General features: G+C 30.0%; 1 protein-coding gene across 1 annotated transcript; it reads right to left on the reverse strand.

The window, feature by feature from the left end:
* Positions 1 to 14446: 14446 nt before the first annotated feature.
* On the reverse strand, positions 14447 to 15099 carry LOC125813462 (kirola-like). The gene is made up of 2 exons (XM_049492969.1): positions 14913 to 15099; positions 14447 to 14700 (listed from the first exon to the last, which is right to left on the reverse strand). Exons 1-2 carry the CDS (start codon positions 15097 to 15099, stop codon positions 14447 to 14449), a joined length of 441 nt encoding a protein of 146 aa, XP_049348926.1.
* Positions 15100 to 15654: the final 555 nt, after the last annotated feature.

The following is a 15654-nucleotide window of genomic DNA, read 5'->3' on the forward strand; positions in this document are numbered from 1 at the left end:
CGTTTTTGTTTGAATCAATTCGTTATTTCGAGTTTTATTATATTTGTATAATTTCAGACTTTATATTTCCCAATTATACAAACGTACCTGCGAATTATACAAACAAGATGTGCATTATACAAATTATTGTCCTCTCTCGCTCGCCTCTCTCCTCCCTCCCCCAATCGCTCGCCTCTCTCTTCCATCTCCCAATCTCGCTCGCTTCTCTCCTCCCTTTCCCAATCTCTCTCGCCATAATATACAAGTACATATGTATAATATATAATCATCTAATCGAAATACATATACAAAATAATATAGGCCAATAAATACCCTTTTTTTATTCTATCCAACAAAAATCTTTCATATTTTCAATAATAATATGCCAATAAATACATTTTTTTCCTAACCTACCAAAGACTTTTTTTACTTCTAGAAATAATATGCCAACAAATACCTTCTCTCTCTCTCTCTCTCTCTCTCTCTCTCTCTCTCTTCTTCTAGCCAAATCGAAGTCTTTTGATAGCATTTACCTCATTCATGTTAAAAGTAAAGTTGTGGTCTCTTTCCAATGAAAAAAAATAGTTTTATTTTTAAAATAAAAAATAATATCATATGTTTGGCCATAAATATAAATTAGAGTTATTTTTTTACTTTTTGTGAGATATATGGATTAAAAAAAATTAAATACTTTTTTGTTGTTTTTTAGTTTTTTTTTAAAAAAAAATCTAAAAATCCAATTTTAAAATTTTTATGCCCAAACATATTTTCTGAGTTCGATTCTTAAAAAAGAATCATAGACAAACGCCGAAGAATATATTACTTATAAAACATGATCCACGAGTATCACGATATATCATGGAAAATACAATTAGATCTTGTCAAGTTAATAGGGTCCTTTACAATGAAACTTCAACCACACAACTTATTTTTATTTTTTTTATGTATAAAATAAGGTTTACAAATCACAAGGAATTCATATTATGTAACTGAAATAGTGAAATCTTTCAAAGGATAAAAATTCTAGCAAAAACTGAAAGGAAAAGGGCATAAGTAGTCTTATTAATCCTCTATTTTTTTAACAAAAAAGTCTTAATCCTCTATTGCATAAATTAATGTATCTTAACCAAAGTGATTTTGTGAAGGATAGAATAAGGGTAAAAAATCTAAGTATAATTACATAAAATATTCTCTTGGTTTACGAGATAATTCAAAATATCTTTCATACAAATAATTGTGGCAATGTGGTCTTAAATGCTTATGACAAAATATCTTGACAATTTGTTATAGTTGTTTTGAAATTCAATTTCTCTAAAATTTATTGAATTTTATCGCTGAAAATTGGCAGTCTATATATATATATAAACATTTAGTTCTTGGAACTTACTAGCTTGATTCATTTTATGGAGGACAAACTGATGAGGAGAACGAGTCAAACAGGATTCAAAGGCTTTCAGATTGTCAAGTTTTTGAAATTGAAGTATGTTGAACACCTAATTATGCGAACCGCACATCAAAATGCAAGCGGAAAATAAAGAACTTTATACACTAAATTTTAAGTTCACATAATACGCACATTTTTGGAATTTGATGTGGCATTATAACCCAAAAGACATTTTTTTTTTGCTTTAAGAACGGAAGGATTTTATTTATTTAATATAAGGTTTATCCATTCCAGCATTCAATGTATATATAGGTTAATGACAATGACACCATTTTGTCTACAATTATTAGAGGTATTGGAATATATATTCATGCATGTTACATATATTTAAACAGCTTAGCTCAATAATTCATTTAGAAAGACAAAATGTTCTATTTATTCCCTCAATATTACTGTTGTTTCTCTCTAAATAAATTATTGTTTTTTTTAAACTTAAATTAATAACAATCTTATATATTCAAGGTAGACAAAGATAGAGATATAAATTTATATATGCAACGTACGATGCATTATTCGTGTAACAAGTCAAGCTCTTACTAAAGCCAAGCACCTAAATTAATATTCCATTTTCATGTCAATGTCAATATACCTAATACCATTACTCAAAGTCAAAAATACAACGCAGGTAATTGGTCCACCAGCTAAAGAACCTCCCAATTTAACATAGTATCAAGGGGAAAAGGTAAAAAATATCACTCAATTATTTTAAATATTCTACTACCTTATCGTCATGAGTGGCACTCACATTAACCACCTGGTGGGAGAACAATCTATCAATCCAAAGTTAATCCAACACACCATGTCGCAAGTCATGAAATTAAATAGAAAGAAAATAGTTTAAAACAATTAAAGAATTGAGTGTGTATAAACTTAGTCGTTAGTCCAAAATATTGCGGAAATAAAACCTCTAGAAACTGAAAGTCGTAGTAGCAAAACTCTATTTAGTCAATAATGAGGATGCAACCCCGAAAGTTTGGAAACATAAACTAATAATCTAGAGTTTGTGTCTGAAAAGATAGGCAAGAAGATGTAGAGGAATCCATGGCAGTCTGGAAGAGTAGCTCACCTTGGATTCGAAGTCAAACATCCCTTAACTGAGGTATCATATCAACCCCTGAAAGATATTCTGTACTCAACAAAAAAAAAAAAAAACAGGTGCAATATCAGTACACAACCAGAGTGTACTGGTAGGATCACTCTGTCAGTTCCAAATCATGAATGTAAACAAATAACCACAACACAATAAACACAAGCCAACACATATAACAACAATCACAATTACATAGACTCACAGTCACAATAACATGAATTAACCTATACCTAGAACATGTCCCGCATGATTACAATTACAAGAACCCCACCCTATCGTGGAACCACAAATACACATATATGGTCCTCTCAAGGAACACACAAACTGTTAGTATATTGGCATGGTACCCAAGTCAACTAGAATTAATATTCTTACGAGGTATGGTATAGAGCCAACCATTATTATTCATGTATCGGTGTGGTATCCGAGCCAACCAGCAATCACAAACAATCATACGCAATTACAATCACAATGAACAATAACACTTGAAACCATAATTAAAATAAATAAGTTCACTGTATAAGATTATCAACATGATGATATTTCATATGTTTTTCTATGGCTTGCTCAACATGCATTACACAAGTGATACTATATAGTGGTAGACATGTGTACATCCATAAACTGGAAAACATATAACTATATACCTATTTCAAATTATTAATGATAAAATTGTGAAACTCTTGATTTAACTAACCGTGCTTATAAATTGAAAAATCATAAATTGGAGTTAATCTTAAAAGAAAAAAAACTTATGACTTCAAATTGATTTTGATGTATAAACACTTGATTAATTATAAATACTTTAGGTGTTATAACTACCACATGTGTAAATCAGTCAAAAAAATGTAAAAGACACATTAATCAACTTATAAATTTAGTCAACAACCTCTAATTAATATTTGGATTGTCACGTATGACTTAGTTTTTATTTTCTCTTTTATTTCTGCAATTAGTTTATTAATTGGACTTAGCATTGTATATAATTCGCCTATAAGGTCTGATAGGTGTCATCATAGCCTAAATTTTTTGAATCGTGGCAGAACAAATATGTATTAGCATCATTATATTTTCAACTAACAATTGAATCAACATTTATAATTTCACATAATCTCAAAATGTTGAATCATAGTAGGGCTTATGTTAGATATATGTCATGAATATTGGTGTAAAAAATATCATGAACTAAATATCCCCTATCATGAATATTGGTGTGAAAAATATCATAAACTAAATGTCTTCTACACTTCACACAATCAACACCTTTTTAACACCCATTTTTTCTTCTTCAATATAGCAAAAGGTTTTGTTAAGAAAGTGGTAATAAAATAGTTAGAAGTTGCAGTATATATATATAATTTTCAGAAATAATATGGATTTCTATTTATTTTTTCTCACGTCCAAAATAATATTATGCCAATAAATACCCTCTTTTTTATTCATTAATAATATGCCAATAAATACATTTTTTTTCCTAGCCTACAAAAGCCTTTTATTTACTTCTAGAAATAATATGCCCACAAATACCTTCTCTCTTTATTTTCTAACCTCATTCATGTTAAAAGTAAACTTATGGTCACTTTCCATTTGAAAAAAAATAGTTTTGTATTTTTAAAATAAAAAATAATATCATGTGTTTGGCCATAAATATAAATTAGAGTTATTTTTTACTTTTTGTGAGCAATTTGGATTGAAAATTTTTAAGATACTTTTTTGTTGTTTTTTAATCTTTTTTAAAAAAATCTAAACATCCAACTTTTAAAATTTTATGTCAAAACATATTTTCCGGAGTTAGAATTCTTAAAAAAGAATCATAGATAAACGCCTAAAAATATATTACTTATAAAACATGCAGATCCACGAGTATCACCATATATCATGGAAGATTTAATGTGGTCTTTACAATATTGAAACTTCAACCACTCAACTTAGTTTTTTTTAATGTATAAAATAAGGAGTACAACTCACAAGGAATTCATATTATGTAACTGAAATAGTGAAATCTTTCAAAGGATAAAAATTCTAGCAAAAAATGAAAGAAAAAGGGCATAAGTAGCCTTATTAATCCTCTATTTTTTTAACAAAAAAGTCTTAATCCTCTATTGCATAAATTAATTTATCTTAACCAAAGTGATTTTGTGAAGGATAGAATAAGGGTAAAAAATCTAAGTATAATTACATAAAATATTCTCTTGGTTTACGAGATAATTCAAAATATCTTTCATACAAATAATTGTGGCAATGTGGTCTTAAATGCTTATGACAGAATATCTTGACAATTTGTTATAATTGTTTTGAAATTCGATTTCTCTAAAATTTATTGAATTTTATCTCTAAAACATTTAGTTCTTGGAACTTACTAGCTTGATTCATTTTATGGAGGACAAACTGATGAGGAGAACGAGTCAAACAGGATTCAAAGGCTTTCAGATTGTCAAGTTTTTGAAATTGAATTATGTTGAACACCTAATTATGCGAACCGCACATCAAAATGCAAGTGGAAAATAAAGAACTTTATACACTAAATTTTAAGTTCACATAGTACGCACATTTTTGGAATTCGATGTGGCATTATAACCCAAAAGACTTTTTTTTTGCTTAAGAACAGAAAGATTTTATTTATTTAACATAAGGTTTATCCATTACAAAAAAGGAATTGATCTAATCGATGTAGTTCCAGTAGAATCTCTTTCGAGAGTTTTTAATATAAAGAAAGGAGATGCATCAAAAACGCTAAGCTGGTTTATATTCATATTTGGATCCTTTGTTGTCCTTCCGTAATCTGCTAGTAGGTCCGCCACTGAGTTAGCCTCCCTCTGAATGTGTTGTAGAGATGCCTCCTCCATCTGCTGGATTAGGGACCTGCAATTAATCAGTGTAAATATGTGAGTAAATAAGATTATTTCCTTTTAAGATATTAAGTAATACATGAGAGTCAGTTTCCACCAGCAACTGTTTTATTTTATTTTTCCTTTGCTAGGTTCAAACCATGGAGCAATGCCAATAATTCTGCATGAAGGGCATTTCAAAAGACATATTTGTAAAACTGACGATGCATGACATGAACTTGACATATTTCCCACCAAGGGCGGCTCTTGCATACAAAAATTTTGAGTCATATGAATGGGGGGCCTCAAATTATAACCAAGAATAAATTTTTTGTTAATTTTTTTACATAAAATTATATTATTTTGTTTTTCTTAACCCCATTCAAATAGAAAAAATCAATTATTTTTCGCTAACACTCATATTATTTATTTGTTTGAAATCTTTTCTTTTTTTTTCAAATCTTTGATAAGGTAGAGTAATAGACCGTCAAAAATATGAATCAATAGTCGAAAAGTGTTGAACAACGTAAATTGCAATTTTTTTTATTTCTTCTTAAATTTTCAAGCAATACAACAAACATAGTAAGTAGGATATACCAAGTTATCAACTTCTTGAATCAAATTCTATGATTTTAACTCTTATTTTTATTTAAAGTTTGTCAACTTATTACTAAGAATTATGTTAACAATTCATATAGTAATAGCCCCAGTAAAAGAGTATTTTCTAATGTTGAATTGATAAAATCTTACCTAAAACTAATAATAATAAAAAAGATTTTTGAAGAAATCATATATAAAGAAATTTTAAGCAAAAATTTACATCTAAAAAGTTAGAAAAATAATTTTTAAATAAATACATATGAAGTTTATTTAGATTTTAGGCTTCTAATTGAAATCTAAAAGTTAGAAAAATAATTTTTAAATAAATATATACATGAAGTTTATTTAGATTTTAAGCCTCTAATTGATATTTCGCTTTAGGCCTCTAATTACTTTGAGCCGACCCTGATTCCCACATTCAATGTATATATAGGTTTATAACAATGACAACATTTTGTCTACAATTATTAGAGGTATTGGAATATATATTCATGCATGTTATATATATTTACACAACTTTGCTCAATAATTCATTTAGAAAGACAAAATGTTCTATTTATTCCCTCAATATTACTGTTGTTTCTCTCTAAATAAATTATTGTTTTTTTTAATCTTAAATTAATAACAATCTTATATATTCAAGGTAGACAAAGATAGAGATATAAATTTATGTATGCAACGTACGATGCATTATTCGTGTAATAAGTCAAGCTCTTAATAAAGCCAAGCATCTAAATTAATATTCCATTTTCATGTCAATGTCAATATACGAAATACCATTACTCAAAGTCAAAAATACAACGCAGGTAATTGGTCCACTAGCTAAAGAACCTCCCAATTTAACATAGTATCAAGGGGAAAAGGTAAGAAATATCACTCAATTATTTAAAATATTATGCTACCTTATCGTCGTGAGTGACACCCACATTAACCACCTGGTGGGAGAACAATCTATCAATCCAACACACCATGTCTCAAGTCTTGAAAATAAATAGTAAGAAAATAGTTTAAAACAATTAAAGAATTGAGTGTGTATAAACTCAGTCGTTAATCCAAAATATTGCGGAAATAAAACCTCTAGAAACAAAAAGTGGTAGTAGCAAAACTCTATTTAGTCAATAATGAGGATGCAACCCCGAAAGCTAGGAAACATAAACTAATAATCTAGAGTTTGTGTCTGAAAAGATAGGCAAGAAGATGTATAGGAATCCATGGCAGTCTGGAAGAGTAGCTCACCTTGGATTCGAAGTCAAACATCCCTTAACTGAGGTATCATATCAACCCCTGAAAGATATTCTGTACTCAACAAAAAAAAAATAGGTGCAATATCAGTACACAACCAAAGTGTATTGGTAGGATCACTCTGTCAATTCCAAATCATGAATGTAAACAAATAACCACAACACAATAAACACAAGCCAACACATATAACAACAATCACAATCACATAGACTCACAATCACAATAACATGAATTAACCAATACCTAGAACATGTCCCACATGATTTCAATTACAAGAACCCCACCCTATCGTGGAACCACAAATACACATACATGGTCCTCTCAAGGAACACACAAACTGTTAGTCTATCGGCATGGTACCCGAGTCAACTAGAATTAATATTCTTACGAGGTATGGTATAGAGCCAACCATTATTATTCATGTATCGGCGTGGTACCCGAGCCAACCAGCAATCACAAACAATCATACGCAATGACAATCACAATGAACAATAACACTTGAAATCATAATTAAAGTAAATAAGTTCACTTTATAAGATTATCAACATAATGACATTTCATATGTTTTTCTATGGCTTGCTCAACATGCATTACACAAGTGATACTATAAAGTGGTAGAGATGTGTACATCCATAAACAGGAAAACATATAACTATATACCTATTTCAAATTATTAATGATAAAATTGTGAAACTCTTGATTTAACTAACCGTGCTTATAAATTGAAAAATCATAAATTGGAATTAATCTTAAAAGAAAAAAAAAAACTTATGACTTGAAATTGATTTTGATGTATAAACACTTGATTATTTATAAATACTTTAGGTGTTTTAACTACCACATATGTAAATCAGTCAAAAAAAATGTAAAAGACACATTAGTCAACTTATAAATTTAGTCAACAACCTCTAATTAATATTTGGAATTGTCACGTATGACTTAGTTTTTATTTTCTCTTTTATTTCTGCAATTAATTTATTAATTGGACTTAGCATTGTATATAATTCGCCTATAAGGTCTCATAGGTGTCATCATAACCTAAAATATTTGAATCGTGACAGAACAAATATGTATTAGCGTCATTATATTTTCAACTAACAATTGAACCAACATTTATAATTTCACATAATCTCAAAATGTTGAATCATAGTAGGGCTTATGTTAGATATATATGTCATGAATATTGGTGTAAAAAATATCATGAACTAAATATCCCCTATCATGAATATTGGTATGAAAAATATCATAAACTAAATATCTTCTACACTTCACTTCTACTGAAACAATCAACACCTTTTTCACACCCATTTTTTCTTCTTCAATATAGCAAAAGGTTTTGATAAGAAAGTGCTAATAAAATATTTAGAAGTTGTATTATATATATATAATTTTCAGAAATAATATGGATTTCTATTTATTTTTTCTCACGTCCAAAATAATATATGCCAACAAATACCCTCTTTTTTATTCATTAATAATATGCCAATAATTACATTTTTTTTCCTAACCTACCAAAGCCTTTTTTTACTTCTAGAAATAGCCCACAAATACCTTCTCTCTTTTTTTTCTAACCTCATTCATGTTAAAAGTAAACTTATGGTCACTTTCCATTTGAAAAAAAATAGTTTTTATTTTTAAAATAAAAAATAATATCATGTGTTTGGCCATAAATATAAATTAGAGTTATTTCTTACTTTTTGTGAGCAATTTGGATTGAAAATTTTTAAGATACTTTTTTGTTGTTTTTTAATCTTTTTTAAAAAAATTTAAAAATTCAACTTTTAAAATTTTTATGTCAAAACATATTTTCCGGAGTTAGAATTCTTAAAAAAGAATCATTGATAAAAGCCTAAACATATATTACTTATAAAACATACAGATCCACGAGTATCACCATATATCATGGAAGATTTATTGGGGTCCTTTACAATATTGAAACTTCAACCACTCAACTTAGTTTTTTTTAATGTATAAAATAAGGTGTTCAACTCAGAAGGAATTCATATTATGTAACTGAAATAGTGAAATCTTCAAAGGATAAAAATTCTAGCAAAAAATGAAAGAAAAAGGGCATAAGTAGTCTTATTAATCCTCTATTTTTTTTTTAACAAAAGAGTCTTAATCCTCTATTGCATAAATTAATTTATCTTAACCAAAGTGATTTTGTGAAGGATGGAATAAGGGTAAAAAATCTAAGTATAATTACATAAAATATTCTCTTGATTTACGAGATAATTCAAAATATCTTTCATACAAATAATGGTGGCAATGGTGCTTAAAAGCTTATGACAGAATATCTTGACAATTTGTTATAGTTGTTTTGAAAATTCGATTTCTCTAAAATTTAAATTGAATTTTATCGCTGGTATGTATATATATGATGGAGTGCAAACTGATGAGGAAGATGAGTCAAACAGGACTTGAGGCTTTTAGATTGTCAAGCTTTTGATATTGAAGTATGTTCGACACCTAATTACACGAACCTCACATCAAAATGTGAGCAGAAATTAAAGAACTTTATGTACTAAATTTTAAGTTTACATAGTACGCACGTGTAATGACCCGAAAGGTCATTTTGGTAATTTTTTGTGGAAATGACTATTTTGCCCTTTCGGTAGTTGCCCCGAGTCCCATGTTTTGTGGTTGTAAAGTTGGTTTGAGGAAAGGTTGGTAAAAAGTTGAGTTTTTGAGAAGTTGAGTTTTTACGAGTTAAAGTTGGTTAAAAAGTGCTTTTTCGAGTCATTTAGAGTTTCGGGACTCGGATCGGATTTCCGTCGATTCCGGCAGTTTTAGAATGTCGAAACGGGTCTGTGTGAAGTTACGGAGTTGAATTTGGAGTTGAAACGAAGAATTGAGGTCCTAAGTTGCTATAGTAGTGAAATTTTGATAAAGAGTTGACTTTGGTCAACATATGAGGTTCCGAGACTCAGATTGAAATTCCGAGAGTACCGTTGGTTTCGGGAGGCGATTCTAAGTCTAGAATGAGTCTTGGTTGAATTTTTAGACGCTCCGTTTGAGTTTCGAATTTTTTTTGGTGTTAAACTAGTTTCTTGGCATCTTATTGAATTTCGGGTCAAGGAGTCCTCGAATTCAAATTCTGACGGTTCCATTGAGTCCGGAACATCGAATTTAGTGGGGGTACATATTTAGTTTGTGTGCACGAGATTCCGAACGAATCCCGAGGGTCCAACGGGGACTTAAACTTTGGTGTTATTGCTGTGTTTCAGCTGCAACAGCAGCCCTTTTTTAAGTCAAAAATCAGTAGCTATTTTCCCATAACTTGAAAATACCCATTTCTCCATTTTTAGACTTTGAGAGCTCGAAAATAGGCGATTTCAAGTGGTTTTTCGCAAGGAATTCATTGGGTAAGTTATTTCCAACTTATATCTTTGATTTTCATCGATTATTTATGGATTTTAACATCAAAATTTGAAATTTCAAGTGTAAAATTTGGGGGTTTTTGCCTAATCCGAATTTAATAGAAAATTTGAGTTTGTGAACTCATTTCAACTCCTTCTTCGAAACGGTTTTCACTATTGGATTCTAAATTTCTTGAGGAACATTTTTCACTAAAAATTTCCAGATTTCGAGAATATTTTCCGGAACGAGATTTTTGACCATTTTACCCTTTTTCTCCAAATTTCACGATATTGGTGTTGTTAGATTCGTATTGATTGTGGGATTCCATTTATGAATAGATTGTGGTGATTTGGAGCGTGCTCGGAAGGGTAAAACTCAAATTTGAGTTACTAGTTGAAGCGTTTTGAGGCAAGTGACTTCTAAACTTTGTTAAACTCTTAGACTATACATGACTACTTTCCTAATTGTGTTGGGGAGTAATGGTGATTGAGGATGAGTTTTATTTGTTGATTGAAATTGTTGTAAATGAAAGATGGGGAATAAAACGAGCTAAATGTGTTATATGTGACTTGAATTTGTTGAATAAGTCATGTGATAAATGATATTGAGGCGATAGAAGAGCATGAGTAGGCTATGATTGATACAGACATTGATGTTGAGACAGATGATGTGTAATACTATGATGTGGTCGTGATATGGTTGTGATTGAGACAGATGATGTGTAATACTATGATGTGGTCGTGATATGGTTGTGATTGAGACAGATGATGTGTAATACTATGATGTGGTAGTGATATGGTTGTGATTGAGACAAATGATGTGTAATACTATGATGTGGTCGTCATATGGTTGTGATTGAGACAGATGATGTGTAATACTATGATGTGGTCGTCATATGGTTGTGATTGAGACAGACGATGTGTAATACTATGATGTGGTCGTCATATGGTTGTGATTGAGACAGATGATGTGTAATACTATGATGTGATCGTGATATGATTGTGATTGATGACATGTGCATATTCATTATTCATCTCATGTGTGAACTATCTGTTGCATGAGTTCTGAGACACTGATATGAGGATGGATGGATATGAGACACAGTTGAGACTAGCTCCGGCTAGAGATATATGAGATGGACTAGTTCCGGCTAGCGATTTGGATGCCGATGGGATCTGGTTTCGGCAGTGATGCATGGTCCATGTGTGGCCCCCATGGGTTCTGATTTGAGTATTCAGCGCGGTCTGATTACGTCAACAGATGTGTATCTTAGGATAGACATGCATCACGACTACATGACATCATTATTGCATTTGCATCGCATTTGACTTCATCTTTGTTTGTGGTGTGTGGATTTTACCTATTTGCCCCTCTTCATGTGATATATGATCTATTTGCTCTTAAATGAGGATATGAGGTTGATGTTGAGACACTGTTGGATATATCTGTTGATTATGAATTGTGTAGTATAGGTTGTTGGTTCGCTGTTAGAATGAAGTTTCGGTGGTTCGGTTGGGATTGAAAGGAGTTGTTTGTACCTGCTAGTTTAGCTTAGTTTAGTGTTACTTGCGAGTACCTGTTGCTTTTGGTACTCACCCTTGCTTCTACACAGTTGTGTAGGTTGACAGCTCTATCAGATCCGGCTTATTACTCATATTCAGATTAGAGTTCCAGACTTACTTGAGAGGTAGCGGTTCATTCCAGACGTGCCCTCAAGTTATCTATATTTACTGTTCTGTTCTATTCTAGAACTTTACTATGAGACTTGTATATTTTATTTAGATTCCGTATTAGAGGTTTGTACATGTGACAACCAATTCTGGGGTTATGTTGAGTTTATTTAAAGACTTCCGCTTATCTTTCTATCTTATTCTTGTTTTATTAATTCCGTATCGTCGGGTTTTTGGGTGTTAGGCTGACGTGTCCGGTGGGGTTTGGGCACGTGCCATCACATCCGGTTTTGGGGTGTGTCAGCACGTTTTTTAAATTTGATTTGCCATTATAACCCAAAAGTGTTATAATTATTATCATTTCTTAAGAAAAGTGTAAAATTTAAAGTGAACAAATAAAAGTGAAAAAGAAAAAGTATAAGTTATAAGAAAATTGTGTATTATAATTACTTGATTGACTCGAACACATTCTTGCTAGCTCTCAACTATGCATTAATTGAGCCTTCCAATCTCAAAAGAAAGAAAACTATTTATTAATTTGTTAGAACTATATATATTGAAATATAATATAGAAAAGTTGATTCTTATTTTAAAATAATAAAAGTTGTGTTGAAAGGAATCTTATGGACCAAATGACTTGCCAATAGCAAATGTACTAGTAGAACATAATATAAAATAGTTGGGCAATTAATATGTTTTGGGTTGCAGTGTCCATAATAAACATTGACTATATATATGCATGTTGGCTTGCCCTATATTATGTACTTGAAATTTTTTTTTAAATGAGGAGCATTAATATTTGAATGACAAATATGAAAAACACTATGCTAGTTCTAGGAATAGTCAATCCAAGTATCACTTCCCAATACAATAATTAAAGTTTGGACAATCTCACTAACAACCCCCACTTTTATTTAAAAGAAAAAAAGAACTTTGTTTATGTCTTGATTAACATACTAACCTATCCATATTAATCTCCCTGCCTAATAACAGTGGTTTACTATTTACTTGACATTCCTTAAAAAATAATAAATAATAGACGTAATATTACTATTTTATTCATTAACTTTATTAAATTTAATATTTCGAAAAATGTGTTAGATGATAAATAGAGTAGTATTTATTAGCAAATATTGTTGGACAACAATATTTCGGTTGACTTCCAAATCATTACAATCTATTTAAATAAATAACCATAATAAGATTTTGGAACTAACAATACCTATGTTACCAGACCCAAAAACTCACCCAAATTTATAATTAAGTTCTTAGTCTTGTTGCCAATTAACATGTCAACTATCATATTTTCCAAGTTTCAAGTCTAGCGTTAAGTTTCAATTTCTCCAATATCATAAATCTAATGGTCTTCATGTAATACAATATACCTTATATTTAGTTACATAAACCAATTTACCAAAACTTAAATCACCATGTAGTGACTATAAGAAAATACAAAATCTAAATCAAATTCGTCATCTGTAACTTGGAGCACGAAAAGAATGACAAACCTTACAACTAAGAACTCAACACCATCAGCACGTTGGAATCCAAAATTACTACCAATGATTAAGCCATCATTAACTTAATTAGTGACCTTAAAAATCAACTTCCACCACTACAATTTGTCCCATAAACTTTTAAACACAAAATTGCATTAAATTTCAACTTTCATTCCTTTTCACCAATAATATACAACTAATAATGGAACAAAGTCTAGGTTGGAAAACAAATATTTCTCAATTTATAAAAATAAACCTAAAAATCGATAACCTTAACAATGGAACTACACAGAAAGCAATTATGCAAGTCTTACTTTTGCCAATCGAGATTCAATCAAGTCTAACTTTGACCGTAAGGTTTTCATAGATTTTTTAAACATTTTGAATTATTAATTATTGTGACTTATAGTACTTTTTAGTTTACAAATATATAAATTTCATTTCAAAACAATTGAAGATTTCATGCGTATATTTCAAACTTAAACTGTTTGACTCTCGAAAAATGAAAAGTGTCAGATAAATTGAGACAGAAGGAGTACTAAGAAATATATTCTTTAAACAAAATGTTATTTATTTCACACACTATAGCTAGCTAGATAGAACTAGCTAGCCAGTATCACACACAAAAACACACATATATTTGTGTAAACATACACACACACACACACATATATATATATACTTTGCATATGCATAAATATGGCTATGAGCCATTGAATAGCATCGATATTTTATTACTTAAGAAGGTGATTCTCGATTTCTTTTGTCACATAAAGGACATAAGCCAGGAGAACGAGAGGCTCTGGTGTGTCTTCATTTTTCTTCTCGTACAAAAACGTCCATGTAGTCCAATGATGGTCACATGATGTGATAATAGTGAAGGAATCGTACAACTCTAATAGATCTCCACCAATCACTTTCCAAGTGATTGTTTTAGTTTCATGATCGACGGCTTCAATCACTTGCTTTGACATCTTATCTTTTCCATCTACAATCAATAAAATCGAAAATATAAGAGATAAAAGACAGAAGTTACCCGTTAAAACTTATAAAGTACATAAGCTTTTGGAGCAAGTAATATGACCATCAAAAACTTTTTTACTAAAAATATCCAATTGGAAATGGACTTTCACAATATAAGACACCTAAATGTAAAAAATTCATTCATATGTAGAGAGAGGGGAAATGTGTATATTTTACCATCGTTATATGTCCATTCAACAATTGAACCAACATCTACAGTTTCACCTTCATGAATCTCAAAACTTTTAACCTTGCTAGGGCTTATGTTGGATATATGATGAGTTTTGGCATGAAAAATATCATGAACCAAATGTCCTCCACACTTCACCTCTACTGAAGAAATCAACTTACCCTTCAGACCCATATTTTTTTTGGCTTAACAAAAAGTTTTGAAAGAAAGTGGTGATAAAATTATTAGAAATGGTAGTCCTTATATAGATTTCAATTAGCTACACCAATCAAATGTTATTATATAAATATTATAAAACATGATTCACGACATATCATAGAAGTTTAGGTTGGGTTGTTAGCCATTACTGAAAAAATGATTTTAAAAAATAGTATCCTTTTTTTTATTATTATTATTTTTATAGTAGGTTTAAAAGAGTCTCTTAAGCATTATTTGGGCAGTTTTGATGTTTTAAATTTGTCAAAAGTTAGAATTGTCTTCCTCAAATATTTATCAAGCTTTAATTATTAAGTTTAATGGGAAAAAGCTATTTAATGAAACTCACATTTAGAACTATATATTTTATAATTTAATCTATTTAAAGAGTTTGGTGCAATTTTTCAAAGGTAAATTGAGTTCAATTATTTTTTGTCTATTTTTTTTAATGTCTGATGTAATTTTTATCTTGTGGTTTCTAGAACTTCGGTGGGAATTTTTTATGTTTTTGGTTAATTCGTTTTCCATAGTACT

Source organism: Solanum verrucosum, unplaced genomic scaffold (assembly GCF_900185275.1).
Source record: "Solanum verrucosum unplaced genomic scaffold, falcon-dt-bn FXZP01000203.1, whole genome shotgun sequence".
Lineage (NCBI taxonomy): Eukaryota > Viridiplantae > Streptophyta > Magnoliopsida > Solanales > Solanaceae > Solanum > Solanum verrucosum.